Source organism: Electrophorus electricus, chromosome 19 (genome assembly GCF_013358815.1).
Source record: "Electrophorus electricus isolate fEleEle1 chromosome 19, fEleEle1.pri, whole genome shotgun sequence".
NCBI lineage: Eukaryota > Metazoa > Chordata > Actinopteri > Gymnotiformes > Gymnotidae > Electrophorus > Electrophorus electricus.
Window position 1 is genome coordinate 14,312,171 of NC_049553.1, and position 26,084 is coordinate 14,338,254.

Here is a 26,084-nt window from a genome sequence, read left to right on the forward strand (position 1 = left end):
CCATATATGTGTGTTGGATACTATATAATTTGGGTCAAATTATGTGTGTCTGTCTTGTGCAGAACAGCAGGCAAGTGTCTTTAGGAAACACAAGGTTTGTACACTTCTCTTACAGTGCAAAAAAACAGGCTCTGGCCAGCAACTCAAACTTGGTTTTAACCAGTGTGTGTGGATGCTGTTATTGGGAGGCTGAGGTGTGATGCAGTGGTATTGCAGTGTCATACAAAAGGAACCACAGGTGGTGCTGTGGGCGCTCAGTGGTTAAAGTGCTTGACTACTAATCAGAAGGTTGTCAGTTCAAGCCCCACTGCTGCCAATTTGCTACTGTTGGGCCCATGAGCAAGACCCTTAACCCTAAAATGGTTCTCACTCACATAAGTAAGCTTTGAATAAAAGTGTCAGAAAAATGTAAATACTGAGTTTGGGGACATTGAATGAGCAGGGTGAAATGTAGTTGTATGCTTATACCTACAGAAGAACTTTTTTTTTCCCATCAAGGTCATGGTGTTGGTCCCGGTGCACCTGGCTCATGGCTGAGACACCGTAGGCCCAGCCTGAATCACAGTCATGTAAACCAAGCACTTTTCTCTGACTTTACGAGCCCCAATTGCTTTGCCCTTTACTTTCTCACTATATTTTGATGACAAAATATTGAGACTTCTTAGCTCCAGGTGTAGATTTAATTGCCCTAATTTGTATATAAATACAACTCCAGTTCAAGATAATTGTAAGCAGTTTTCTCAGGTTTTGGATCCTGCCATGTTTAATCTTACCTGTGTGTAGTGCTTTGAGATTTTGGACGAAAATAGAAAAGTGCTATGTAAGTAAAAACCACTGTTAGAATTCTGGTTTTTTTTTTTATTATTTAGCCTAAAGGTGGTCACTGGTTTAAACAGACAGACTTTATTAAACAGAGGCCAGTTTCCCAGAAGACCTGTAGCACTAACATCCTCATAACCATAGAGGGGCTCATTTTAGACGTTATTTTGATAAGAGGTGTCCTCAGCATAGTCACTCTAGTTCTTGCTGGGTTGTAGCTGCTGTTATCAGACTACAAGTGGCTAATGGAACTAAACTGGAGCTCTAATCAGCTGAAACGCAGTTGTTGAAGTGTTAGCAAGGAACAGATTCACGTCATGTGGAAATAATAACAGCCATAGAGCAGCTTGCCCATAGTGTCCAAAGAAGGACAGTAACAGCAAGCCATGCAGATAGTACTGCACATGTGCCTTTATTATTTACTCACGCAAAAAGAATTTAAAATTTGAGCAAGTTACATTAGTGCAATTTTTAGCTGTCATTTTGACATGAAAAAAGTAATATGGTGCCAACAAAACATTTCAAGTGATGCAAATTATAAAAGCTGTAAATGGTAACAAGTTTAGTGATGCAAATCATTAAGGGACATTAGTAACAGTTGGTATGAAGTGGGTGTGGAAAATCAGATGACGAAATTAAACAGCTCAAATTTAAGAACAAGCACTCTTCTATGTTTCTGTGGAGAACTGAACACTGCTTACAAAGAGTCATTGTGTGATCTTATTTAGCAGTGGATATATTTTGTATATTTTCAGTTTCCACAGATTTTTACAAATATATTTATTTATGGCAGTCACATGTTTAATGCCATTTCTTTAGGTCTCACACGTTATAGATGTCAGACTGTTGGTTCATCCATTAATATAATAGAGGATGTAGCCAATAAGGTTTGAATATGAAAGTAGCATGTGATCTGCTGAAAATCCTCACCAATAAACAAAGTTAAGAGGGAGGTTTTTGTAACTTTGGTGCAGTCTTTAAATATCTGTACTTCAGCTTCTCATGTTATTAATTACACATCATGCACTAAGCTTGGTCACTACCCAGAATACAACCCTGTACTTAACAGCATTCCTTTGAAATGGGGTTCAGCACCCTCATCTGCTGAGAACCCCCACCCATGCTCTCTGCCCCCAGACAGAAGACTGGGTAAACCGGGGCTTGAATGTCACAATAAAATGTGTACAGATGCCCCATACTAACAGCGTCATAGAAGGAGAGGAAGCCACTGTCGATATCCAGAAAAACGCCGACCGTGTCCGGGATTCCCATGGCCGAATCCGAAAAGCAGAAGCAGAGCCAGCTGTGCTGGGCACAGAACTGCCTTTTACTGCTGCAGTAGCTCAGAGCCCAGGAGAGCTCGTCCCTGCCCAGGCTGCCGCCACCGGCCGCAGGGTCTTGCACAGAGCCGTAGGCCACGCCGATGGCCCAGGAGGGAACCGCAGCAACAGAGACCTCCCAGTGGTGGACACCACGAGTGAACGGAATCTCCCCCAGTACCCAGTACAGGGCCTCAGACGACTCCGAGTCCCCAGGGCCAGACGCACCTTCAGTCGTTACCCATACTGCACTGCGGTCAGCGTTCAGTCCGAGTCTTGGGTGAGCCGAAGCAGCGTTTAATATGATGTCCTCTCCTGTGTGAGGAGACATGTACTGAAAATGTGTGTTATAGTGGCATAACTGGCACCACGGTGACACCCATCAAGTGTTTGCACCCCACCCTACCTCACAGCCCAACGGTCTAAAGGTTTTTGGAAACATTCCTCTCGACATGTCCTGGTCTGCTCTTTTTCCTTTGAGGTATGGATGTCGCAATCCAATCCAAAATCTCAGTTTTAGAGCCAATCTAGACACCTTCTAATGAACCAGGATTCACCATTTTAAGATGAACCATTTCTGATCCTTCGTCAACATAATTTGTCATTGCATCACTTACACAACTAGCATACGGTAACATACACAGCTTGCAGTATTGAAGCATGTTATCGGTAGATCACATTGTAGTACAACGTGGCACACACTGGAGGCAAAGCCATATTTGCCTGGCGGCCAGCATGTTAAGTACATAAAAATTAAAACAAACATTCAAAACAAATACAAAGTTCACACAGGTCACTCAGGAGAAGAGCAACTTCACCCAAACAACAAACACTGTAGGACAGTTTCAAACGGCAACAGAAGCTGTCAAAACAATGAAGAAGCACAAAAAAGTAGAGCGTGTAGGTGAAATTAGTGTCCTGGGTGACCACTAGAGCTTTACATTAGTCACCAACCTAGACTCCAGTTTTAATTTAAAACCAAGTGCTGTATGCTACCCAGTTTCATGGTTCTCATACAGCCAAACATGTAACAATCAAGGAGATGTTGAACATGTGACAAAATACACAATCAACAGCTTTGTATTATTCTGACAGACAACACACACACACAAAATAAACAGCTGTATTTTATGACTGGGTTATACAAGAGGGTTTGGCTACTCACCACAGCATCACTTGTTAATGTGAGAGAAACACTAGTTTCACTAGTGCTACTATGTGGCACTAATCTGGTAATTCAGTATTAACAGTATTAACCAACACATTTTATAGATAGCAAGCAATATATATCTGGCTTTAACTGGATTTATTTTACTAACTTAAACATACTTGTGATATATAAAAGTGTGTATTATCCATGAAAACCAGTATCAGAAGGTACTGACTACTGAAGTACCTGGACATGTCTACTTATAGGTTTCTACCTTTGACCTAATGTCTGCAGGCCACATACCAGCAAATGTCCTGCACACAGTCTGGAGTAATGGGGAGATCTTTGCTGCAGCAATTGGCTTTTGTTTCTTCCACACCACAGCATCCAAAATCTGATGTTTACATCTTTGTTCATCAAAGAGGTCCACCCTCACAGAGCAGAAAATACACAAAAACCATTTGCCAAAAAGCAAACACAAACAATTAAGTGGCATATGTCACATATGTAAAGCCACTCATTTAAAACTATTTAAAATAATTCAGTTTGTGGTTTATTTAAACAATTGCAAAAAAAATGTGTTCTTACCAGTCAGGATTTTGAACAGTCTAAAGAGAAAAGGAAAAGCATGTATAAAAACACTGAAACTGAATGAACGACCAGCAGATTGAGTCTTCAAGACAGCATTACCCAGAATTCTCCATTTGTGGTTCACCTGCAGTAGCGCTAGAGGATCTGTAATGCTGAGGGCTTGAAGCAGGCCCTCGTGGGCCTGGAGGAGTCTGGTCTTCAGCCGGGACAGCTTCTCCGTGCGCAGCCTAACTGCCCGTCGCTCCTGCACCAGATCGAGGGAGAAACGCTTCTGCCAGGCTCTCTCTTCCAAGTCCAGAAAGAGTCTGACCCTTTTCAAGACAGCCAAGCACGCGTGAAGCTGACTCTCGAGACTTAACTGTGTGCACACACGCAAAAGAACGTTAAAGGAACGAATTGCCCAACGCAGTGAACGTTTTATTAGTCATCTCAAGACATCATTCAAGACCTGGCTGGAGGCTGAAGCTGCCTCAAGTTTTGACAGTCCATCGTTCATCTCTGACAGTCTGTGTTTGATAATGTTAAGCTTCGCTTGGCAGTTCTCCTGTATGGAGGAATACAAAAGATTCAGCTGACAGATAAAGACTGAGGCATCTTATAAATGCATCTTCCACCAACTCACAAAATCTATACCAAGAAAGGGCTGCCGAATTATACCCGTATAAATATTTCTAAGTTCCTTACACACCTTCAGATTCGTTTGAGCGTCTGTCAATTTCACCACGTTGTGACCGTCCAGATGTTTCGCCTCGGAGGGTAACATGCAGTACGCACACAGGGCAGTAGCATCCGTCTTGCAAAATAATTCGAGCTGTTTCCCGTGTTCCTTGCACAGTCGGCTCGAGTTGGCCACAGGCTGCACCAGAACGTGCTGTCTGAACGTGCTGTTCTCCAGGTGAGGCATAACGTGCAGGGCGCAGTAAGACTCTTCGCAGGTGAGGCAGCTTTTCTCCGCTGCGAGCTTTTGCTGCCCCTTGCACACAGAGCACTCCACGCCACCATCACGCTGCCTCCGGTACTTCTCGATTATGTTATAAAGAACCGTGTTCTTCTTTAACTGCACTACGGAATCACACGGGGCCAGACAGAGGGGGCAGTTGTAATGGCAAACCAGAGGCGAGGTCGCGTCACCGTCTTGGACACTGTGCACGGACCTTTTTAACTCATTAACGCACTCTTCGCAATAATTGTGACCGCAAGGTAAAGTCACGGGTTCAGTAAAAATATCACGACACACTGCGCAAATTAACTCCTCATCCAAACATAAACTATCCATCGTCGTCAACCCTCCCTAACCGAGTTTTCAGCGGCGTCAACTCCCCACATGACCTACTCTGTCCATAAAGCTCTCCCAACGTAGCTGCTTTTCTTACCGCGGCGTTGAAGGCTCCGCCCGGCACCGCCTAACGACACGGTTGAAGGCTCCGCCCGGTACCTAACGACACGATTGTTTAGAGCAGCTGGTTTTGAGTCTTTGGAAGCCAGCAGTGTTGCTCGTATTGAAGACGTTCATATCGGAATATGAACGTATTTTAATACTAATATCCTAAATATTTTATTTTTATTCCGCGTCACAGGTTTTTGTGGATTTGGCATATAACTTCGGTGGAAGTTGTCAGCTACTAGCTAGTTAGCTATCCTCGTTACGATAACCTAATTAGCTAGGTAGGTTAGCTAGCCAGCTAGCGTTAGATCATTGATACTAGCTAGAACTTATTAAAGTTACTTTTAACTAACTTTTAACTTTTATTTATTTTACTGTGAGGCATACTAAAGCGAGTGATAGTTAACAGCTCAAGGAAACTGCGGTCAGAAACTACTGACGTCCGATTTTGACTTCGCCTTTGATATCAGGCACATTCACTGACTGCTAGAATTTACGGTTCTTTAAACCGCTAGCAGTTACCTCGATTTACAAATGTAATATCTGGATTTGTAAAATGGCTCTTTAAGACAATACTCATTCAAACATGAGTGTTAGCTAAATTAACGTATTAACGGCCGTAATTTGAAGCAAGCTCTGACCGTGCCACCCATGATAGCATTGAGTGACTTGTGTAACGGACGGCAGGCGGTATGGCGCATCACCTGGGAAGGGGACAGTTTACAGAGGAGACCAACTTTGAGGTAGATATCCTAAGATAATTAATTGACATGCCAGGATGAGAGAACGACGCTGTCTGCAGCCTGTCGTTAGAGGATCGGGCCATTCACGCACTGTCCTGTTTATTAACATCTGTTTTCTTTAGAAACACGCTCTGAGTTGAGTTAGGAGCAGAATGTCATGCATGTTTATACTTGTACAAGCACAACACCCACTTGCCGTGTCAGTGGCTCTACTGTCATGAATGGGGTGCCTATTTGTAGACCTATAGAATTTACGGCACTTTAAAATGTAAAGAGGCGAGCATGAAATTCAATATAACTGACATATTTTGACATGAATGAGTTAAGCAGTCTGTTAAAAGCATCTTTGGTGATTGGCCTTGACGCTGTGTTGTATTAGCGCTTCAGGGAGTCAAGAGCACCGTCCTCGTACGGTACCAGAGATGACCTCATGCTGTGTGCCGGTGACACGGGTGGGGTCTGGGGCGAGGGCGCTGAGAGGAGGGTCCGTATTAGCCAGAACCACAGGGATCACGAGCACGAGACCAGGTGAGACACTGCGCTGAATGCCATGGTGATCTGGGTCAGTGTGTACCGGAAGATTGGGGGGGGGGGGGTCATGTAGAACACTTATTCACTACTCGTCTATTATAGAATAGTGAACATCAAGTCAGAAACCTGAAAGAGGCACTGAGCAGAATTTGCACACTTGTAGAATTTTCCAGAATGCAGGGCTGTTGTGTACACAGGTTGCATCTGATTTAAATTTGCTACAGTGTAAATACTAGTTAGTCAAGCAGTGCCAAAGATATGAACATTGTGTGGCTGTTTACTCAAATATGTTTGTGCAATCCAGCAATAGTGTATGTGTTAATGCATCCCCCCACAAAATAATTTCAGACCTTCAGTATTTTACAAGTGAAATATAACTAATAACTTACTGGTCATAATGGATCTTCTTTTTTCCACTGCGTGGCTGATCTGCACTGATGTATGCTGCGGTCAGTACGAAGGGAAAATGGAAGAGAAATCAGATTTTTTAAATGTATTCCTTTTTAACCATTGTCTTTCCAACATGCATATAACACCCTTTCCTAACTAGGATATTAAAAGCATTGTGGTTAACCAGGCGGCGTTATTCTATTTTTGTACTCAGTATAAAACATCCCACATCCCTCTCAGCCCTTACATCTAACCTCTAACTGTAGCTGCGACGACTCTGTGTTGGAGGAAAAGTCTCCCCTTGTGAAGACGCCGGCAGCAGAGTCGGCCGCTTGTTCTGCCACCCTGCAGCTCATGGCGCTCAGGGACGTGCTAGAGGAGTGTTTCCATGTGCGTGAGCCTTTGAAAATATATTTATGGCACTTTAAAATGTGAAAACCTTAGCCAGAAAATAAATGTTACTGTTGTTACATGTTATTTTATTTGGTAGTTGTTGCCGAGTGTACACCTGTGTGTTTTGAGTTGCAGTAAGAGCCTTTGTCATGTAGAGACTGTAAATTTAGATCCAAGTGTTTTTATTCTTGGACGTTTATAGACATGCATTTGTTAACAATTTTTTTTAGCAATACTGCTGCCACAGCACAGGCAACATTCAAGAATTCCAGTTCTGAAGGTTCATATGTATGCATCTATACGTTTATTAAGGAAAATACCAGTGAGCCGAGGTTGTCGAGACAGAGAAGCTCATTACTGCAGAAACTTGATGTGTTCAAGCAAATAAACACGTCTGTCCGTCAGCAGATAAAAAAGCTCCTGGATAAGGAGGTAGGTGGCCAGTGTCTTGGCTGGCATGCATCACTCTGTAGTCATTTACCAGCATGGAGGTTCAGAGTTGCGCCTAGAGTTCCAGTTCTCTTCTCATCGTAGCCTTCTGAAATCCATGAATAGGGTTATGGGACATGGTTCTGCAGCCCCACTGCAAGAAGCAGACAGAGCCTGTTTGCAAAAAAAGTAAAAACATCACTGATATGGCTGGCATGTAGTAACATTCAAAACTCAAGCTAGCACTGATCTGCATTCAAGCAGGCTAACAGAAGGAATACAGTAAAGCCCTCTTTCCTTTAACAATACCTCGAATCTCTTTCCCTCCTTCGACAGGCATGCAGGCTTTTGATGCTGAGAATACCAAGTTTGGAAAGTCTGTCTTGGGATGTTGTGCCAATTTTTGATGGTTTTCTGTTTTGAAAAAGTCCTTTCTGTGTGTGCCACAATGACAGTTATGGTTAACAAAGCCATAAGAGCAGTAGCCATGTCCATCACGCTAGACAGAATCAGGAAATGCCTGAAGAGCAAAAACTCAATCAGACCTTTACTGCTGCTCTTATCTCTAATCTGAGACCAGTTCGGAATGAAAGTAACTGCAATGGAATCTTGGGCGAAGGCTCATCCTTTTAAATAGGGTTGACTCTGCTTTTTCTGAGTGTCACGTCTGCATTTTTGTTTGCTCATTGTAAGTAAGTGCATGTCCTGCATGACCCCATATGCCAGTGTGTGTCTTACCACAGGCCTTTAGAATGTAGAGCTGTGTTTTTTGTATCTGTTTTAAAGCAGTTGTTAGACTAGTACTACTACTCTGTGTCAGTCTAAAAGTAGAATGTGATTTGCATGGCTGTTTGATAGGCATGCCTCACTGAGATGGTCAAACAGGTAAAGGATTTGCAGGAGAAGATGATGCAGACCGAACGTGAAAATCAGGTAAGGTTGTCAGAGCAACAGCTGTGAGCGCTTATCATGTTTTGATTTAACTTCGACTTTGGAAATAACAGGAAACGCACCAGACGCACACTCATGAATATTTGTTTCCCAAATATTGTGTTTGTGTCCCAGGAATTAAAGTTGAACATAAGTGAAAAAGAGAAGAAGGTTGAGGAGCTGAGGGGTCTACAGGGGCCGCCAGTGGTGGGTACACTACTCTGGAATATTCAGAAATGGGGGATTTTAGCTCGATATTCACCTATAGGTTCCAAACTATCTGTTACTATACAGAGTGCTAACACAGCAAACTATCTGTTAGTACACGTACACACACACACACACCTCAGACGAACGAACCTATGTTAGTGTACATGTATTATACATCCATACATCACACACACACCAGACAAAGGAAACTATCTGTTACTATACAGATACATACATGTGTTGACACATCATTATTTAATGTACAAGAGAGCTAACGGATGCTGATTCTAGGTGGAGCATTTACATCTGGAGTCTTGTTCTGTTGTGTCTCAACATTGGGACTAAAATCAATGCTAAACAAAGAAAGCAAGTAGACATGAATCCTGATCAAATCGGAATAAATCGCTCTCAGAGATCGATGAAACATTGGGCATGGCAGTATCAGTTGTTGCATTGTCAACAGGTAAGAGCGCATTTCTGGAATATTCCGAAATGGGGGAGTTTAGCTCGATATTCACCTATAGGTTCCAATGACAGGAAAATTTATAATTACTCTTATGCATGAAAGCATGTTTTTTGACCCACAGCTCTAAACTCTGCTCTGAATTGTTGATCAAGTAGTGATTAGTGGTCAACCCTAACATGCATAAGCAGTCGTCTGAGTAGAGTTGGTAAAGGTTGAGGGTTCTGACTCTCGCTACAGGAGACATCAGAGTCTGTAGTTCAACGGTCGCGCTCGCTCGGGTTCACGCAGGCCCGTTTACAAGGTCAGCTCCGCAACAGAGAGGCAGAGAACCACCGCCTGCTCAGCCAGCTGAAGGTAGGGTGCTTGTGTTGGGTCAAAGGGGTGGGTGTAGCTGGAATGAGCAAGGAAGGGGTGGGTGTATCTGGCACAGGTGAGGGGGGTGGGTGTAGCTGCAGGGGTCATTCTTGGTGTAGCTTTTTGATTGGGTGCCAGAGTAAGAATCAAACTCCGAACTCCAGGGAGGCAGGAGCTGTGGTTCTGTGTGCCGCTGTAACCTCGGGGCTCTGCTCTGGGTGAAGCCTGTGCTGCTAGGTGGAGGTAGGTGCACAGTGCCCCCTGCTGGATCTAACATGCATGGGTTTGGAATTAGAAAATACAGAGTTGTGGTTTCTACTGTTCTTTGGGGTTAGGAGGGCAGGGTGCAGTGCATGTCATCCAGGACTGCTGGCCAGAGCCAAAGTTTGCATGTGTAAATTCTTTTTGTTTCTGATTGGTTGGTATCTCTCGCTTGCTCGCTCTCGCTCCACTGTCTAGACTAACCCGTCTGCCTGTGGCTCTCTGTAGGACCTGGAGCGGTATTTTGCCCAGCAGAAGCTGGAGGTGCAGGCGTTGAGGGCTGAGGTGGCATCGGTATCAGTGACTGCGTCCGAGGAGAAGGAGGCTCTGAAGAAGGCCATACGTGCCCACAAACACAGAGCTGACAAGTTCGAGGCTGCCGTGGAGAAATGTTGCAATGAGCTGAGAGACAAGGTTTTGTGTGTGCATGTGTACATTAAATCCTAAATGGAGGCCTGCTAGTATATAACATATTTGGCACATTTTAGTCTTTCTGATGGTGATCAGAAATCAAGTAATCAATGAACCTCCATTATTTTAATCAGTAAAATAGACAGTACTGGCCAGTACAGAGAAGGCCACTGCCAGTTATCTGCCATGAGAAACAGGTATTATGGGTTTTAGCAGCTGTGTGTGTGTGTGGGTGCACGCGCATACCTACAGGGTGTTAAGCTGGCGGACGCTCGTACTGAGAGGGCTCGATGGCTGTGTCGGCAAGAGGAAGCAACGGAGGAGAGACTGGGACTGGATGCCCAGATAACTCTGCTCAAAGAGTAACACTTCACCCAACACACACACACACACACACACACACACACACACACACACTGCTCAAAGAGTAACACTCCCCCCAACACACACACTGCTCAAAGAGTAACACTTCACTCAACACACACACACTGCTCATAGAGTAAACCTACACACACACACACACACACACATACACACACACACACTGCTCATAGAGTAAACCTACACATACACACACACACACTGCTCATAGAGTAAACCTACACATACACACACACACACTGCTCATAGAGTAAACCTACACACACACACACTGCTCATAGAGTAAACCTACACACACACACACACACACACACACACACACTGCTCATAGAGTAAACCTACACACACACACACACACACACACTGCTCATAGAGTAAACCTACACACACACACACACACACACACTGCTCATAGAGTAAACCTACACACACACACACTGCTCATAGAGTAAACCTACACACACACACACACACACACTGCTCATAGAGTAAACCTACACACACACACACTGCTCATAGAGTAAACCTACACACACACACACACACTGCTCATAGAGTAAACCTACACACACACACACACACACACACACACACACACACTGCTCATAGAGTAAACCTACACACACACACACACTGCTCATAGAGTAAACCTACACACACACACACACACACTGCTCATAGAGTAAACCTACACACACACACACACACACTGCTCATAGAGTAAACCTACACACACACACACACACACTGCTCATAGAGTAAACCTACACAAACACACACACACACTGCTCATAGAGTAAACCTACACACACACACACACACACTGCTCATAGAGTAAACCTACACACACACACACACACACTGCTCATAGAGTAAACCTACACACACACACACACACACTGCTCATAGAGTAAACCTACACACACACACACACACACTGCTCATAGAGTAAACCTACACACACACACACACACACTGCTCATAGAGTAAACCTACACACACACACACACACACTGCTCATAGAGTAAACCTACACACACACACACACACACACTGCTCATAGAGTAAACCTACACACACACACACACACACACTGCTCATAGAGTAAACCTACACACACACACACACACACACTGCTCATAGAGTAAACCTACACACACACACACACACACACTGCTCATAGAGTAAACCTACACACACACACACACACACTGCTCATAGAGTAAACCTACACACACACACACACACACTGCTCATAGAGTAAACCTACACACACACACACACACACTGCTCATAGAGTAAACCTACACACACACACACACACACTGCTCATAGAGTAAACCTACACACACACACACACACACTGCTCATAGAGTAAACCTACACACACACACACACACACTGCTCATAGAGTAAACCTACACACACACACACACACACTGCTCATAGAGTAAACCTACACACACACACACACACACTGCTCATAGAGTAAACCTACACACACACACACACACACTGCTCATAGAGTAAACCTACACACACACACACACACACTGCTCATAGAGTAAACCTACACACACACACACACACACTGCTCATAGAGTAAACCTACACACACACACACACACACTGCTCATAGAGTAAACCTACACACACACACACACACACTGCTCATAGAGTAAACCTACACACACACACACACACACTGCTCATAGAGTAAACCTACACACACACACACACACACTGCTCATAGAGTAAACCTACACACACACACACACACACTGCTCATAGAGTAAACCTACACACACACACACACACTGCTCATAGAGTAAACCTACACACACACACACTGCTCATAGAGTAAACCTACACACACACACACTGCTCATAGAGTAAACCTACACACACACACACACACTGCTCATAGAGTAAACCTACACACACACACACACACTGCTCATAGAGTAAACCTACACACACACACACACACTGCTCATAGAGTAAACCTACACACACACTGCTCATAGAGTAAACCTACACACACACACACACACTGCTCATAGAGTAAACCTACACACACACACACACTGCTCATAGAGTAAACCTACACACACACACACTGCTCATAGAGTAAACCTACACACACACACACACACTGCTCATAGAGTAAACCTACACACACACACTGCTCATAGAGTAAACCTACACACACACACACACTCACACTGCTCATAGAGTAAACTTACACACACGCACGCACATATAAAAATGAGACTAAGCTTTGCATACACTAGCACATCCCCTAATCATCATAGACACAGACTCTGTAAATTTGTGTATGCGTGCACACACAAACCCCAACTTTACCCACATATACCCTTTAATCTCCCCCACATGTACACGTCTGCCCTCACACACACACGTATGTGCATTCACACATGTCCTAAATCATTTGTAGAATGTGCAATTTTTGTTTTCTGTAATATGACGTCAGATGTTCTGTAGTGAGAATGCTGACTATGGCGTTGGGGTGTTTACTGTAGTGAAGTATCAGCTCTCCAGGCGGAGCTGCAGAGAGAGCGAGACTCTGTGCATGCAGCCAGTGACATTCTGCTCGCCAAGATCGAGAAGCTCAACAGTGAGAAGGCAGAGCTCAACCTACACAACTCCACCCTCACGGTGATGCTCACAAATGCCTGCCAGTCGTTCTGTCTCCTAGTGTACTGCATGGTGTGCTTTCTCCTCTCAGAATCGTATGAGATACTCTGGTTTTATTGTGTTCCTATACTGGTTGAATTTGACGGTTTTTACCCAGTTTTAAAAATATTTGAATTTTCATTTTGGGTCAGTTTTCTCTCTTCTCCCCAAGGCATGCTGAACTGAATATTTCCCAGTGTTTGATGGAAACAATTAGATGATGTATTTTTGTCCCAACAGGCCACCATAGTGGAACTGGAGGAGAAACTAAAGGAGTCAGAGGCAACACTACAGGATCAAACGGCTCTCGCAGAGAAGAGTAAACAGGAGATGGAGGCATACCAGTGTCAGGTAGCAGGTGCACACACACACAATAACAGGTTTCTGAACCAAATCATTAGCATTTTTAGTTTTTACACAGAGAAGGGCTTTTTTTTGGGTTAACAGATCTCATTTTCATAAATTGAGTACAAGGCCGAAACTGTCTGAAGAACCTCAGTATTTGTTCATGTGATCTCCATAAAGGAACCTCAGTATTTATACATTTGATCTATATGGATTTTAAAAGTGGTTATGCCCCTAACAGTGAAAAATTGTTCCTGTTATACTGGACATTTTAGATATCTGAAACTCATATTTTGTACATTTTCTGTGGGGAATCCATGTGGGAGTCTAATTTAATTGAAGCTGGAGAACCTGAGTTGGGTTCCTCTGGTGTGTGTGTGTGTGTGTGTGTGTGTGTCTGCTCTGTGGTAAGCTAAGCTAATGTCTCTGACAGCTAGCAGAGCTGCACGTGCGGGTTACAGAGCTGAAAATCACACTGGAGAGTCTTCATCAGGAGACGAAGGAACACAGGAAGGACAGGGCTGATGAGGTTGCCCAGGTAACGTTACCTTTCCCCATAGCTGCTATACAGCTCCGGTTCACATGTGCAGGTAACAGTAACCAAATAACACTAATCACAGTCTTCTGCATACATGTTTTGGGGTACAGTAGAAATGTGTGCAGAGACGGTACAATTTATATAAAGGAAACCGTAACTCCAGAATAAACAGATTTACTGAAATGAAATTGTATAGTCTGGTAGAAAGAGTTAACGGTAACCCTACCTTAACCCTGTACTCCCCAACCTTAATATTAACACTAATCCCAAGCCTAACTGAGTCTGCTCTGCTCTAACTCCAATCCCTGTCTGGTTGGGGTTGGTTCGCTCTGTTAACACTGTCAGCCTCTAGACAGGGATGTAATGTTTGATGGAGTAGCTCAGACGCCAGAGCAGCAGTGGCATTGGTGTTGCTTGATACACCAAACCATGGATGTCCTTTCAATCAATGGTGGCGGCAGGTGTTTTAACAGATGGATGTGGTATGTTTGGTGAAGTAGTAGATGTATCACATTGTTTCCTACTCCAGAAAGGTTTCCCACAATGTGTACCTCAGGTTGGAAGCGTCTTAATGGATGTGTCTCACTGCTAGAGGCCTGCCATGGCTGAAGTTTGTCATTTTTGTTCTGTGGACGTTAAGCGATGTTAACTGAAATAGAAACAGTGCCGTCCTGTTGTCATATCTCCTGTGTGTGTGTGTGTGAGAAACGTTAGCGTAGTGTAGAGCCTAATAGCGCCTGCATCCCCAGGTGCGGGAGGGTTTTGAGGGGCGTCTGAGGCAGCTGGTCGGGTTCCCTGCTTTACTGAGGTCAGCAGAGCAGAACTTCCAGCGGAGCCAGGAAGAGCTTCAGCACCACAAACACACCATCACACACAAGACCAAGAACATTAGACAACTGCGTCTGAAGGTGTGCGTGTGCGTGTGCGTGTGTGGCCAGGAAAGGCAACTCGGCTGGATCTAAGGGCTGCGTGAGGCCTTCTGTGAAGTCATTTGTTTGTGTAAAGCACTTTGAATTGCCACATTTGAAAAGTGCTATACAAATAAACTTGCCTTGCCACATCTTTCCTTGTTGTGCATATTAGTGTCTTGTAGCTGTAGTGTGTTGGCATGTTTGAAGGGTGGATACAGTTGTCTGCACCTCACCTCTCAATCTTTGTGGGACTGACCCTTACCCAAACCTTCAGTTTATGGATGGGTTTGGACCAGTGACTGTCCATTACTAACCCTGGCCATTATGTTCATTAAACATGATGTTTAGCCACGGAGTGGTGCTTTTGGCATGCAGTTGCGTGATGCTTGTCTTTCCTGGCCATTGCATTAATCCATGTTAGTAAGTTTAATAATACTGACCCCAACACTGAAGGGCTGGGGAGGTCAGGGCAGTCCATGGATCTGACGGGGGACATGGTGCTGAAGAACATGGTTGTCTTGCTCCCCTGCATGCTACAGTATTACCCTCCAATGTTGTCCTTGCAGCGGTACAGAGCTTTTTACTACAGCTACAATATCATAACCATTACAGTTTGGCCACAGTTACAGCAGAATGTCTGAAGCAGGGTGATGTGACGAGCTTCAGCAAGCATAAATGGCCTCGTATGGGAGTGTGAAGACGGTTCTGGGTTTGCAGATGGAGGGGCAGGGTGAGAAGCTGAAGTCGTCTCTGCAGATGAAGGACTCGATCCTGGAGGCCAACACACAGCTGCAGCAGGAGGTGGCATCCCTGCAGAAGTAAGCAGGGGGAGGGGCAGGGGCAGTACTGGGGGCTGGGGTTAAAAGCAGGGGCAGTACTGGGGGCTGGGGTTAAAAGCAGGGGCAGTACTGGGAGCTGGGGTTAAAAGCAGGGGCAGTACTGGGGGCTGGGGTTAAAAGCAGGGGCGGTACTGGGGGCTGGGGTTAAAAGGAGGGGCGGTACTGGGGGCTGGGGTTAAAAGGAGGGGCGGTACTGGGGGCTGGGGTTAAAAGCAGGGGCGGTACTGGGGGCTGGGGTTAAAAGCAGGGGCGGTACTGGGGGCTGGGGTTAAAAGCAGGGGCGGTACTGGGGGTTCATATGATGATGTACATATTCACTAACTGCAATGCAAATCCATACTGTAGTAAACTGGAGGAGGTTGAATGTGAGAACCAGAAGCTGATCCACAGACTGGCCAGCCAGGAGGGGGCGCAACAGTACAGCAGCAGGCAGCTGGAGGAGCGCTCAGTCGAGTGCCAAGCTCTCCGCTGGCAGCTAGAGGGCGCTCTCACGGACGTCGCACAGCAGGTGTGTCAGCCAGCTGATCACAGTGACATGAGAGCGAATGTGTTACATTTGGTATGTACTATATCATAGTTAAATAGTTATTCACATTTACAGCTTGCATCTCGCATAAAGTTAAAAATCGAAAAGGATCTTTACTCTGAAATGTTTAGAGCTCTAAGGCACTAAATACGTGATGCTGTCATGCTTGTGTGTGTGTGTGCATGAGAAGGTGGGTAACGTGAAGGAGAAGGCTTGCTCAAGAGAGAACGCTGTCTTGGCCAGGGTTCAGGAGCTGGAGGCTGAGAATTGCAGACAGGAAAATGAGCTCAGACAGCTCCAACACAGCAAACTATCTGTTAGTACACGTACACACACACACACCTCAGACGAAAGAACCTATATTAGTATACATGTATTATACATCCATACACACACACACACACACACACACACACACACACACACATACACACCAGACAAAGGAAATTATCTGTTACTATACAGATACATACATGTGTTGACACATCATTAGTTCATGCACAAGAGAGCTAACGGATGCTGATTCTAGACGGGAGCGTTTACATCTGGAGTCTCGTTCTGTTGTGTCTCAACATTGGGACTAAAGTCAATGCTAAACAAAGAAAGCAAGTAGGCATGAATCCTGATCAAATCGGAATAAATCGCTCGCAGATATGAATGAAACAATGGGCATGGCAGTACAGTTGTTGCATTGTCAACAAGTAAGAGCGCACAGGTAAGTTCAAAAGCAGATAACCTAACAGACTACAGAAGACCACAGTGGTGAACTGGAGAATCATGAAGGAAAAGAGTTGAACGGATTAAGAACACTATTCAGGTTGAAGGCCCCAACATTTGCCGTGTCAACGGGGAGCTTGAAGAGATTAAAAGGCCTGCATATTTTTCTGAGGGTTAACTTCAAGAAGCAGGTCACTGGTTAGGTTCAGATATTTGGCAGATGTATTTGTTAGAAATTCAGCAATGATGAGTAAAGAGACTGTTGATCTTCAGATTCTAGATGTTTGTGCACGTGGAGTATTTTCAGAGTCATCTGCACAACATTATGCATCATTAACTCCAGTTTCTAGTCAGTGTTACATCTTTCTGTAGAATGCAGATGGACTGTCCACTTGTGGTTTAACAGACTGTCTTCGGTTTATTATCCGTAATCCTCAGAACCTTACACTGGTTTTAGAGTTAGTAATGTAAGGTTTTGGGGTTAGAGTAGGTGAAAGTTTGTAGTGGGTTATGGTTACAGGTTGGGTTCAAGACAATTTGGCACTGTGGAATAGAGTTTATGGAGGGTTTAGGTATCTGGCTGATCTAATTCATTACTCCTGTTTTGATTACAGAGTGAGAAGCAATTTGAGATGCGTCTGAGGGACCTGCAGCTGAGTCTGGACCAATCAGAAAGCCACAAACGCAGCATTCAGAACTATTTGGACTTCCTTAAGAACTCCTACACAACCATGTTTGAGGAGGTTCTGCCACCTTACAGTTCTTCATACCTCCTGAAATGAGTGGCCAAGTTTTATTTGGGGTGGGAGTGTATTTGTGTGTTGTTCCTTTTAACTAAAAACTATGACTGTGGTGCTATTGAAACCTAACTTAAACAATGATTATGCAATATTACATGAGAGGGTGTGCTAATATATTGAGTATTAGCACAGCTATGATTGGGTTTTAGGCAAAAGGCCACAGATGAATATATTTTTCTGTATTATTCCATTTATTTTGCAGCCAGTGACATGACTGATGGCAGCATGTGTGAGTCCGATAATTTAACGTGAAAGTTTAATTTTCTAAGATAATGATTTTTAATGTAATTAAAATGTTTTATTTATAAGACATACTTATTGTGACTGGTCATTGGTCTGATTTCCGAAGTAAGTGACTATGAGCACCTTGGTGAGCTTTATATTTTTCTTAGATTTGCAGAAACAATAAACTGGTTCTCCCTTCCCAGAAGGACTTTGATTAGTATGCTACTTGTGCTAAATGAGAGACACTGAGGGTTAAGTGTACATGACTTCTGTTTTAATTAGCTCTCCTCTCCCCATTTTACTCACTGACAGACAACCAGTAAATGCTGTAAAAGTGAGTAGATTCTGCATCCATCAGACTACATGGAGTGGTGTGTTGGGGAAACGTTTCCTGTTTTCCCTAACTCTGTCCCTCTGATCCCCCTGTTGATCTTCCTAGAGGGCCATGGGGTACGTTTCTCAGAATGAGTGACGCTGAGAGTCAGAAAGGCTGAGAAGCACAGGCACCTTATTCAGAGATACATGAGAATATATAGATGGCAAAGCAGATCAGTAAGCAGAAATATGTAAATGACATAGCAGGTACAACATGTTCGGACATGATATTCAGACATATGTGAGGTGTCTAGAATGAGATAGTAACTCCAGACCATTTGGCACATCCTCGCACCTACCTAAAAGTAAACAGTATAGGACGGTATGACAGAGAGAGAGAGAGAGAGAGAGAGAGAGAGAGAGAGAGAGAAAGAGAAAGCAAAAAATAAAAAATAAATTCAAGAAAAGGAAGTTGCATTGTAAATAATTCTAACATGGTGGATGGATACGGCAGTATCGGTTAATCGTCACCAGCTGTTTAAGCGCAGGTGTGTAGGGGATCACTGAAAGAGAGCGTGTCCGCATGCACACCTTCAGGCTGTGGAGAGGTAACGGACACGGTCCCACATTACAGGGGTGAGACCCCTGCACCGGGTTCCACTCACTGGAGAGTTCAGTGGAGTGGGAACAGTGGAAACTGAGACGTACTCCTCTGGTTCACCTCGCAGAGCAGGTGCTAGTAACGTGTCAAGGGTTTCATTCCTAGAGAGCAGATGCACCCTCACACTGATAAATACATGGGTTGCGCTGAGTAAGAATCTGATATGGGGACGCGGGTGGTGGTCAGGATCTTCATCGTTGTTTGGTACCAAACATAAACTAAATGCCTGTGTTGACCTGGCAAAGGACTTCTCCGTTTTTCAATTCCAAAGGTCATGTTTAGTAGCCACGAGCTCAGTCACATTAGGGAGCTGTTTAAGAACGTATATTAATGAAGTTCAATTAAATAACACTCAAGGGAACGTGGGTGTCTCCAAAGCGCACGAGCAGTCCGCGCGCCGAGCCGAAGTGAGTGCCACATTCTGTATCGTGTTGTTTTGGGGAAGCGGGTGCTGAAGTTCGGTTACATTCGTTTTCCGTGAGTAGAAATCTGTAGAAATTCCGTCGCGGCGCGGTATTATATAAGTATAATATTACCTTGTTAAAACAGTCCATCAAAAAAAAAAAAAAAAGCGTCGTGTACAAGTTACATGTGCTAGTTTATCTGGAGCAGAGGCGTCGCTTGCCACCAGTCAAGGCATGCAATTGCTTGGTGCCCCAGGTGAGGGGACGTTGCGCATGGCTGACACGTTTTATACCACAGCATTGGTAGTATGCAAATTTTGCAAAGAAAGTATGAGACCTGAATTCGCTAAGGGGACCCCACCTGTCTCTACTCACTCCCAATGCTAGTAGCGTGCACGATTGTTTAACAATGTCAAGCTGCCACCAACGAAAGTCAATCAACAAATGTAGGGTTATCCTTCTGGCAGTGAAAAGGAAAAGAAGAATGAAGAGGAGAAAACGGTTAAATATAATGCTGCTAGTCTAGCCTTAACTGTGGAGGAGATACACTTGAATAACACAGCGTTCACTAGAATTACATTATTTCTGATGTTCCCCTTGAGGTTAACCAAGCTAGCAGAGCGTGTAGGGTCCCGCTCTTGCGCGCCGTGACGTCAGAGTCGGTACACTGCTGGCGACTTGGTGACGTTATAGTTCATAACCGGTCCACTCGGTCTTCGGCATTGCAATTTCTAGAGAAGGCAATGTTTTACCTGTAGTTTTACAGGACACACGTAAAGGAGTGATTTGAAGGGTATAGCCATGCGTCTGCCGTGTCTCCCTTCCTTTTATAGTGTACCCGAAGTGACTTAAGAGTCTGGCGTGGCCGCGAGCACTGATACGCCTCTGAAGAAGAACGTGTCCACGCGCGTTCATGTTTCGATCCAAGTTTCGATGCAGGCCATGCAAATCCGCACGTGCATAACTACCAATGCATTGCTAGTTATAACCGTTGGTCAGTGGACCAACCGAAACTTTTATTTTAGGCAGTCTCCGAATGATAAAAATAATTGTCTTGTAGCATGATTTGAGTTTGCCAATCCCCAAGACATAAAAAAGAGAAAAAGTACCGTTTAGAATTCAGCATTTCCAGACAGGCTCTCATATAGAACGAGATCATTCAGCTCATTTTGTTTTGGCATGTTAAGTCAGTTATAACTGGAACACTGCATATCAATCAAACAGCTATAACAGCAGCGCTACTGTCTTTACTACTGTTGGTTCGTCTCTTAACCTGCCTTACGAACTCCTACAATTGCATGATTTTAAATCTTAGTTAGAAATTCATAATCTGATATAAAAACAGTTCAGTTGTATCTAGTTTAAATTTGATTTGTGTATCAAACGTTATCATCAGTTCTACTGGTTGCCAGTTAAATATCTGATATTGGAACCAGTTCTGAAAACTATGAATTTTACTATGAATTTGGGATTAATTTACTACAATAAGTCTGCCTTTTCACCCTTTTCAGAACTGGTTCAAAACATCAGACATATAACTGACAACCAGTACAACTGATGATAACGTTTGATACATAATGAAGTCTGAAATAAACAACTATAATGAATACAGAACCTTAAATAAATGACAATATTTTAATGCAACAATTTAACCCTTTATAAGATTTCAGTTACTTTACTTTTTTCTGAGCCAGTGTTTCAGGATGTGGACATGAGATTTAAAACAGTGGTAATGTTATAGATGCGCGCACAAGTGTAGTCGCGTGGTTAGATCCCTCGATCGCGAAGCGTACGTCTTCAGTTCGTGACGTGGTGCGCGCGATGAGGAAGTAGGTAATCTTCAAAGCTTCACTGGCCGTCACATGCCTCCGTTCAGATGCGATTGTATGGCCGGAAGCGCTTGATTCTTATTTAAGTGATTAATTAAGTCGATTTAAACTATTTTCGCTGTATACAAAAAATAGGAGTAGGATTTCCGGAAGTGATAACAGGTGTCTAAAAGGGTGAGAATGGATGTCTCTCACCTGACGGAAGACGAAATGGCCGAAGTGAAAAAGGAAGTAAGTGAGCTACCTCTAGCTAGCTACCTGCAATTTCTATACAGGCCATTTCATAACGAGACCACAATTTAGCTGCGACGTCGACTGTATACTACAAGAAAAGGTGTTTTCCAGCTTAACGTTTTACTGAGCAAGCAGTTTTGTCTGGAAGTGGAAGTGAAAGTGTATCCACGGGCAACTACTGGTTGAAAGCGCCAATAATATTCTGCACAGTGAGAGGACGATATAATTGAACGTTTAGACACGGAAGGTTATATTTATTTGGAAGCTATTTAAAAGGATTTAAAAGCCACGTACAAGGCATTTAATTGAGGGTAGCCTGAGACTAATTTTTCTGTGACACAAGCTTAAAAACATACCCACAAGAGTTATGTTATAGGACCTATTGGGCTGGTTGATCATTTCATTCAACTGAGGTTGTCGTTACTTCATCATAAAGTGCAGCGTATTTGTGATGCAGTGCCCTCCCTTGGCTAACTTTGTTAATGATGATTACTGAGTAATGAAGCAAATGTGTCAGCTCTTAGTGCAGGATCATGGAAATGCAAAGATGAAGTTTTCTCTGCCTCCCACATCCATTCTGGTTTTGATGTTTTACAGGCCCTGGAGAGGTTGCGTCCGTACCTCGTCGATAAGCTGATCGCAGAGCGACATTTTGACTACCTGCGCTCGAAAAGGATCCTGACAAGGGAGGACACCGAGGAGATCAACTGCAGGAGCACGCGGGGCAAACGTGCCGGGAAGCTGCTAGACCTCCTTGCGGAAAACCCCCGAGGGTTAGACATGCTCATCGAATCCATCCAGCATTGCCGAACGGTCAACTTCATCATCGTCAAAATCACAGATGAAGTGCAACGTGTGAAAAACGAAAAACTAGAAGCCCTGAAAGGTATCCAGTGTGTGTGAGCGCGTGTGTGACGAGAACCTGTACACAGTCCCGTTACCAAACATAGTATTACACCCTGAGACTGTGTGAGTGGAATCGGTAGTTACAAACTTACCAAGCTGGCCTTGGAAAAGAGAGCCTCCAGCAGCCCTTCTAGGAGACGAGGGGAACCTGCAAAGAACAAGACGACCACACATGCCTGAAATAACACTGAAAATGTATATACTCACCCGTAATGTTGCATAAATCCCATGGTTGGCTGCTTAATGTTGTATACACCGACATAACACATGTCTAGAAAAGATCATTTGTCTGCTTTTAACCTTATTGCTGTAATGAGACATTCGAGGCCCAGGGGGGCAGGGTTACCTGTATAAAGGTACCCAGTGGAGCGCAGCACCTGGGGGGGGGGGTATTGTTGTTTCTTAGTTTAGTCTGTGCAGCCTTGTCACTGACATTAACTTGCTAATGATTGCTAAGGGCTTTGAGCTTCTGTGGGAGTAGATTATTGCTCAACTAATCCACCACTAGACTTGTAAATACTTTCATTTATTTTCACTTGTACACCTCACGCTTGCTATAATAATAAATGTGTGTGCTGCACTACTGAATCATGGGAACTCTTCAATCTAATGTGATGGCCTCTACAGTCACTACACCCACACTACCAAACCACCACAATGTGTGAGCATAAAGATCAGATTTCTGGAGGATGTTTGCGTCAAACCTCTCAGACAACATATGATTTGTGTTTCCAGCTGCAAGTACTTCCAGCTCCAGTTACTCGACCGCGAAGTGCATGGCAGGAGCTACTAACGACCTCTCGAAGACTGACCTGTACGACTACGACAAGTTTTCCACTGTGTGCCTCCACCCTGATGGAGAGGGAAGCCCTGCCTCTTCAGTGGCGAGCAGCTCTCTGAACCTGCAGTGTGTTCCAAGCGGGGTCAGCGCTGTTGCTGCCAGCCTAAATGTCTCCTCAACGTCATCATGCCTTCCCAAACCTGGTGACCCTGGAGCCCCACCCCTTCCGGATGACCTTGAAACAGGGGGGCAGGATATGGATGCTGGAGCTTGTGGGAGCACAGGAAATAGTGGAGATGTCAACTTCCAGCCACTACGCTCCCGTTCCTTGAGCCCTTTTGTCAGTGATGCATGCTGAGGTTTTTTGTTTGTTTGTTTTTTTTGAAAACTCAAAACACACAAGTCCTTTCATTTATCTGTCAGTACCTGTCGCAAACACAGAGATGACTGTGACTCCTTCAGATTGTTTGACATGCTAGCAAAGCTCCCTCAGGAAGCTGCACTTAACAACCAGAAACTTCACTGCTCAGCTTTTAATGTTCAGGATGGTGATGGTGTTCCACAAGGCTCCGTGTGCGGACCCTCCCAGTTCACCATACCAAGCAGCCAGATGACTTCCTGAGTGGCACAATCTGTAATGTCATAATCAAGAGTAAAAGAGAACTAAGCAGTTTACATTTACACTGTAAGTGATGAGCAGTGCCTTTTTTACGACCTTTTATCTTAAAGATGCACTAGTTTAGATTTTTTGAGAAATTCTAGGTTTAAAGATAAGTACCGATTCGTTGTAAACATCAGAGAAGTCATATTTTTAGCTGTTGTTGCTGTGCCTTTTTTGTGTAGCAGCTCCTCAAACATCGTGAACTAGTGCCACTCTCAAAAGATCTTCAAAAGTTAGATGAATGTGTGGGTCTCATTCCAGTTCTTGCCACAAGAGGGCCTAGTATGAGAGCAAAATTGCTTTTAGAAACTTTTATATACTGTCAATATACTGACATAATATTCTGCAATAGGTGTGTTATTGTTACTGTTTCATGGTGGAGGTGATGAGTGAAACACATGTAATCCTATAACTCACTCAGGGATGGTTCATAGGTCTGCACTTGTCGATGCATTTTGTTCTGCCACGGCAGGTGAGCACACAATATGTAACAAGAAAAGTTACGAGGCTGGGGCTGTTATAGTGGGAATACTAGCTGTCGAGCTAACGTGTAAAGATCCGATTAATAAGTGTCAGTAAATATGTTAAAATACTCTAATTTACACAGCAACCCAAAGATGACAGTTGTTTTGCCTGCTGATGTATTATCCCATTTTGTACATGGTACTAGATGTAGGTGTATGCTCCATGAAAGCTTGCATTATATTACATATACCAAAATGTTTCTTCTTATAAATTTTTCATTTAAATATTGCATGATGCCTTTTACACTTTTGCATTTGACAGCAAAATGTCAAATGTTCAAGCCAAAAACTGAAAGAAAACCTCTATTTAGCCTTTAGGTAGGAAACGGAGGCTTTATGACCATTGCAGTCATTATCCACATTAATAGTTCTGCTGTTGTAGATGTAACAATCACATAGCCAGCTTGCTTTCTCAGAAGTCAGAGAGAATATTTACTGTATTTACTGCTACTTTATTTTTAAAGCTCACAAACCCTTCTTATAAGCCCCTGCATTGAACGTGGAGGTAATGACAAATGTGCAGTGATTTTATAGAAAAATGTAAAACACAAACTCCTGGCCAAGACAAAGCTTAGGTCTTGGCAGTCATGTTACTTTATTTTATATTTGTATGTTCTGTGTATACAAAAGTTTGTTATAATTTGAGGGGGCTCTATGTATGTAAGGATTTTTGATTATAAGTCATAAATTCTCATAAATACAGTACAAGTGCCACTTTGTCCTGAACCATCATTCCTAAGTCTGTATTAAAAGATGCAGCCAGAGTACTTTACCCCTTTACTGGTAATGAAGCTTCTGATCCCTCAAACGAGGTCTCCCGTACACAGTCTGTTTCTGCTCTGTACTATAGAAAATCACCTCTAGTGTTTTTCTCACCTTCATCTCCTGTCCTGTCATAGTTGTTTGTACGAAGATCTACAGTTTGGTTCAGGATTCCACCTTCTGTGACCCCTCTGTGACCAAAACGTTTCTAAGAGTCATCACTTACCATTGTTTGAGAACTAGCTTGAGGCTTATTTGCAAAGTTTATGAGACTAATTTGTTAACATCCTCTCACTCAGCTGCGACAAACGTGAAACCTATCAGTGTAAATTTAAATTAGGTTTGATATTGACAGTGCAATGTTATCAGTTTGTAAAAGACACTTATTTGAAGTGTCTGGTTTGTTTTTTTTTCTTCATTGATTTGCACTTTTAAAGAAAACCCTTTCACCAGGACTAGTAGATCACTGCTTTGTTGTAGCTTACATAATAACATTTGTCTCTCAGAGATGCAGCACCATTATTGATTGACAGATCTATTCTGTGAATGTGACCAAACTGGATTAATATACGTAATGGAGCTCCTTCCTTCTACACATCTGTGGCTGTGGCGTGTGGGACCTGATCAGATATGTCCCTCACCCTGAC

General features: G+C 43.7%; 3 protein-coding genes across 5 annotated transcripts; 2 read left to right on the forward strand and 1 right to left on the reverse strand.

The window, feature by feature from the left end:
- Window positions 1-1,206: 1,206 nt before the first annotated feature.
- Window positions 1,207-5,243, reverse strand: LOC113591486 (probable E3 ubiquitin-protein ligase MID2). The gene is made up of 6 exons (XM_027031987.2): window positions 4,568-5,243; window positions 4,328-4,423; window positions 4,004-4,237; window positions 3,877-3,896; window positions 3,592-3,719; window positions 1,207-2,453 (listed from the first exon to the last, which is right to left on the reverse strand). The coding sequence occupies exons 1-6, from the start codon at window positions 5,153-5,155 to the stop codon at window positions 1,882-1,884; spliced, it is 1,638 nt and encodes a 545-aa protein (XP_026887788.2). The 5' UTR covers window positions 5,156-5,243; the 3' UTR covers window positions 1,207-1,881.
- A 390-nt stretch (window positions 5,244-5,633) lies between these two features.
- On the forward strand, window positions 5,634-18,445 carry LOC113591487 (outer dense fiber protein 2-like). 3 transcript variants are annotated; one of them, XM_027031988.2, is made up of 16 exons: window positions 5,634-6,006; window positions 6,386-6,534; window positions 7,194-7,317; window positions 7,633-7,752; window positions 8,608-8,682; window positions 8,815-8,886; window positions 9,593-9,709; window positions 10,199-10,384; window positions 10,634-10,743; window positions 13,306-13,441; window positions 13,700-13,810; window positions 14,238-14,342; window positions 15,971-16,071; window positions 16,438-16,600; window positions 16,809-16,934; window positions 17,950-18,445. In XM_027031988.2, the coding sequence occupies exons 1-16, from the start codon at window positions 5,956-5,958 to the stop codon at window positions 18,115-18,117; spliced, it is 1,914 nt and encodes a 637-aa protein (XP_026887789.2). In that variant the 5' UTR covers window positions 5,634-5,955; the 3' UTR covers window positions 18,118-18,445. The 3 variants fall into 3 exon arrangements, with proteins under 3 accessions (XP_026887789.2, XP_026887790.2, XP_026887791.2); XM_027031989.2 differs by lacking the exon at window positions 9,593-9,709; XM_027031990.2 differs by lacking the exons at window positions 8,608-8,682; window positions 8,815-8,886; window positions 9,593-9,709.
- A 3,139-nt stretch (window positions 18,446-21,584) lies between these two features.
- bcl10 (BCL10 immune signaling adaptor) lies at window positions 21,585-25,387 on the forward strand. Its single transcript, XM_027031991.2, has 3 exons — window positions 21,585-21,800; window positions 22,401-22,689; window positions 23,445-25,387. The coding sequence occupies exons 1-3, from the start codon at window positions 21,750-21,752 to the stop codon at window positions 23,846-23,848; spliced, it is 744 nt and encodes a 247-aa protein (XP_026887792.1). The 5' UTR covers window positions 21,585-21,749; the 3' UTR covers window positions 23,849-25,387.
- Window positions 25,388-26,084: the final 697 nt, after the last annotated feature.

Coding starts and splice junctions, on each gene's coding strand:
- LOC113591487 (XM_027031988.2), top strand. CDS start 5,956: ATGGCGCATCACCTGGGAAGGGGACAGTTTACAGAGGAGACCAACTTT. Junction 6,535..7,193: donor GATCACGAGCACGAGACCAG/GTGAGACACTGC, acceptor CTCTAACTGTAG/CTGCGACGACTCTGTGTTGG. Junction 7,318..7,632: donor TGCTAGAGGAGTGTTTCCAT/GTGCGTGAGCCT, acceptor ACGTTTATTAAG/GAAAATACCAGTGAGCCGAG.
- bcl10 (XM_027031991.2), top strand. CDS start 21,750: ATGGATGTCTCTCACCTGACGGAAGACGAAATGGCCGAAGTGAAAAAG. Junction 21,801..22,400: donor TGGCCGAAGTGAAAAAGGAA/GTAAGTGAGCTA, acceptor GATGTTTTACAG/GCCCTGGAGAGGTTGCGTCC. Junction 22,690..23,444: donor AAAACTAGAAGCCCTGAAAG/GTATCCAGTGTG, acceptor TTGTGTTTCCAG/CTGCAAGTACTTCCAGCTCC.
- LOC113591486 (XM_027031987.2), bottom strand. CDS start 5,155: ATGGATAGTTTATGTTTGGATGAGGAGTTAATTTGCGCAGTGTGTCGT. Junction 4,238..4,327: donor CAGCTTCAGCCTCCAGCCAG/GTCTTGAATGAT, acceptor GTGTGCACACAG/TTAAGTCTCGAGAGTCAGCT. Junction 3,720..3,876: donor ACTGTTCAAAATCCTGACTG/GTAAGAACACAT, acceptor CTGCTCTGTGAG/GGTGGACCTCTTTGATGAAC.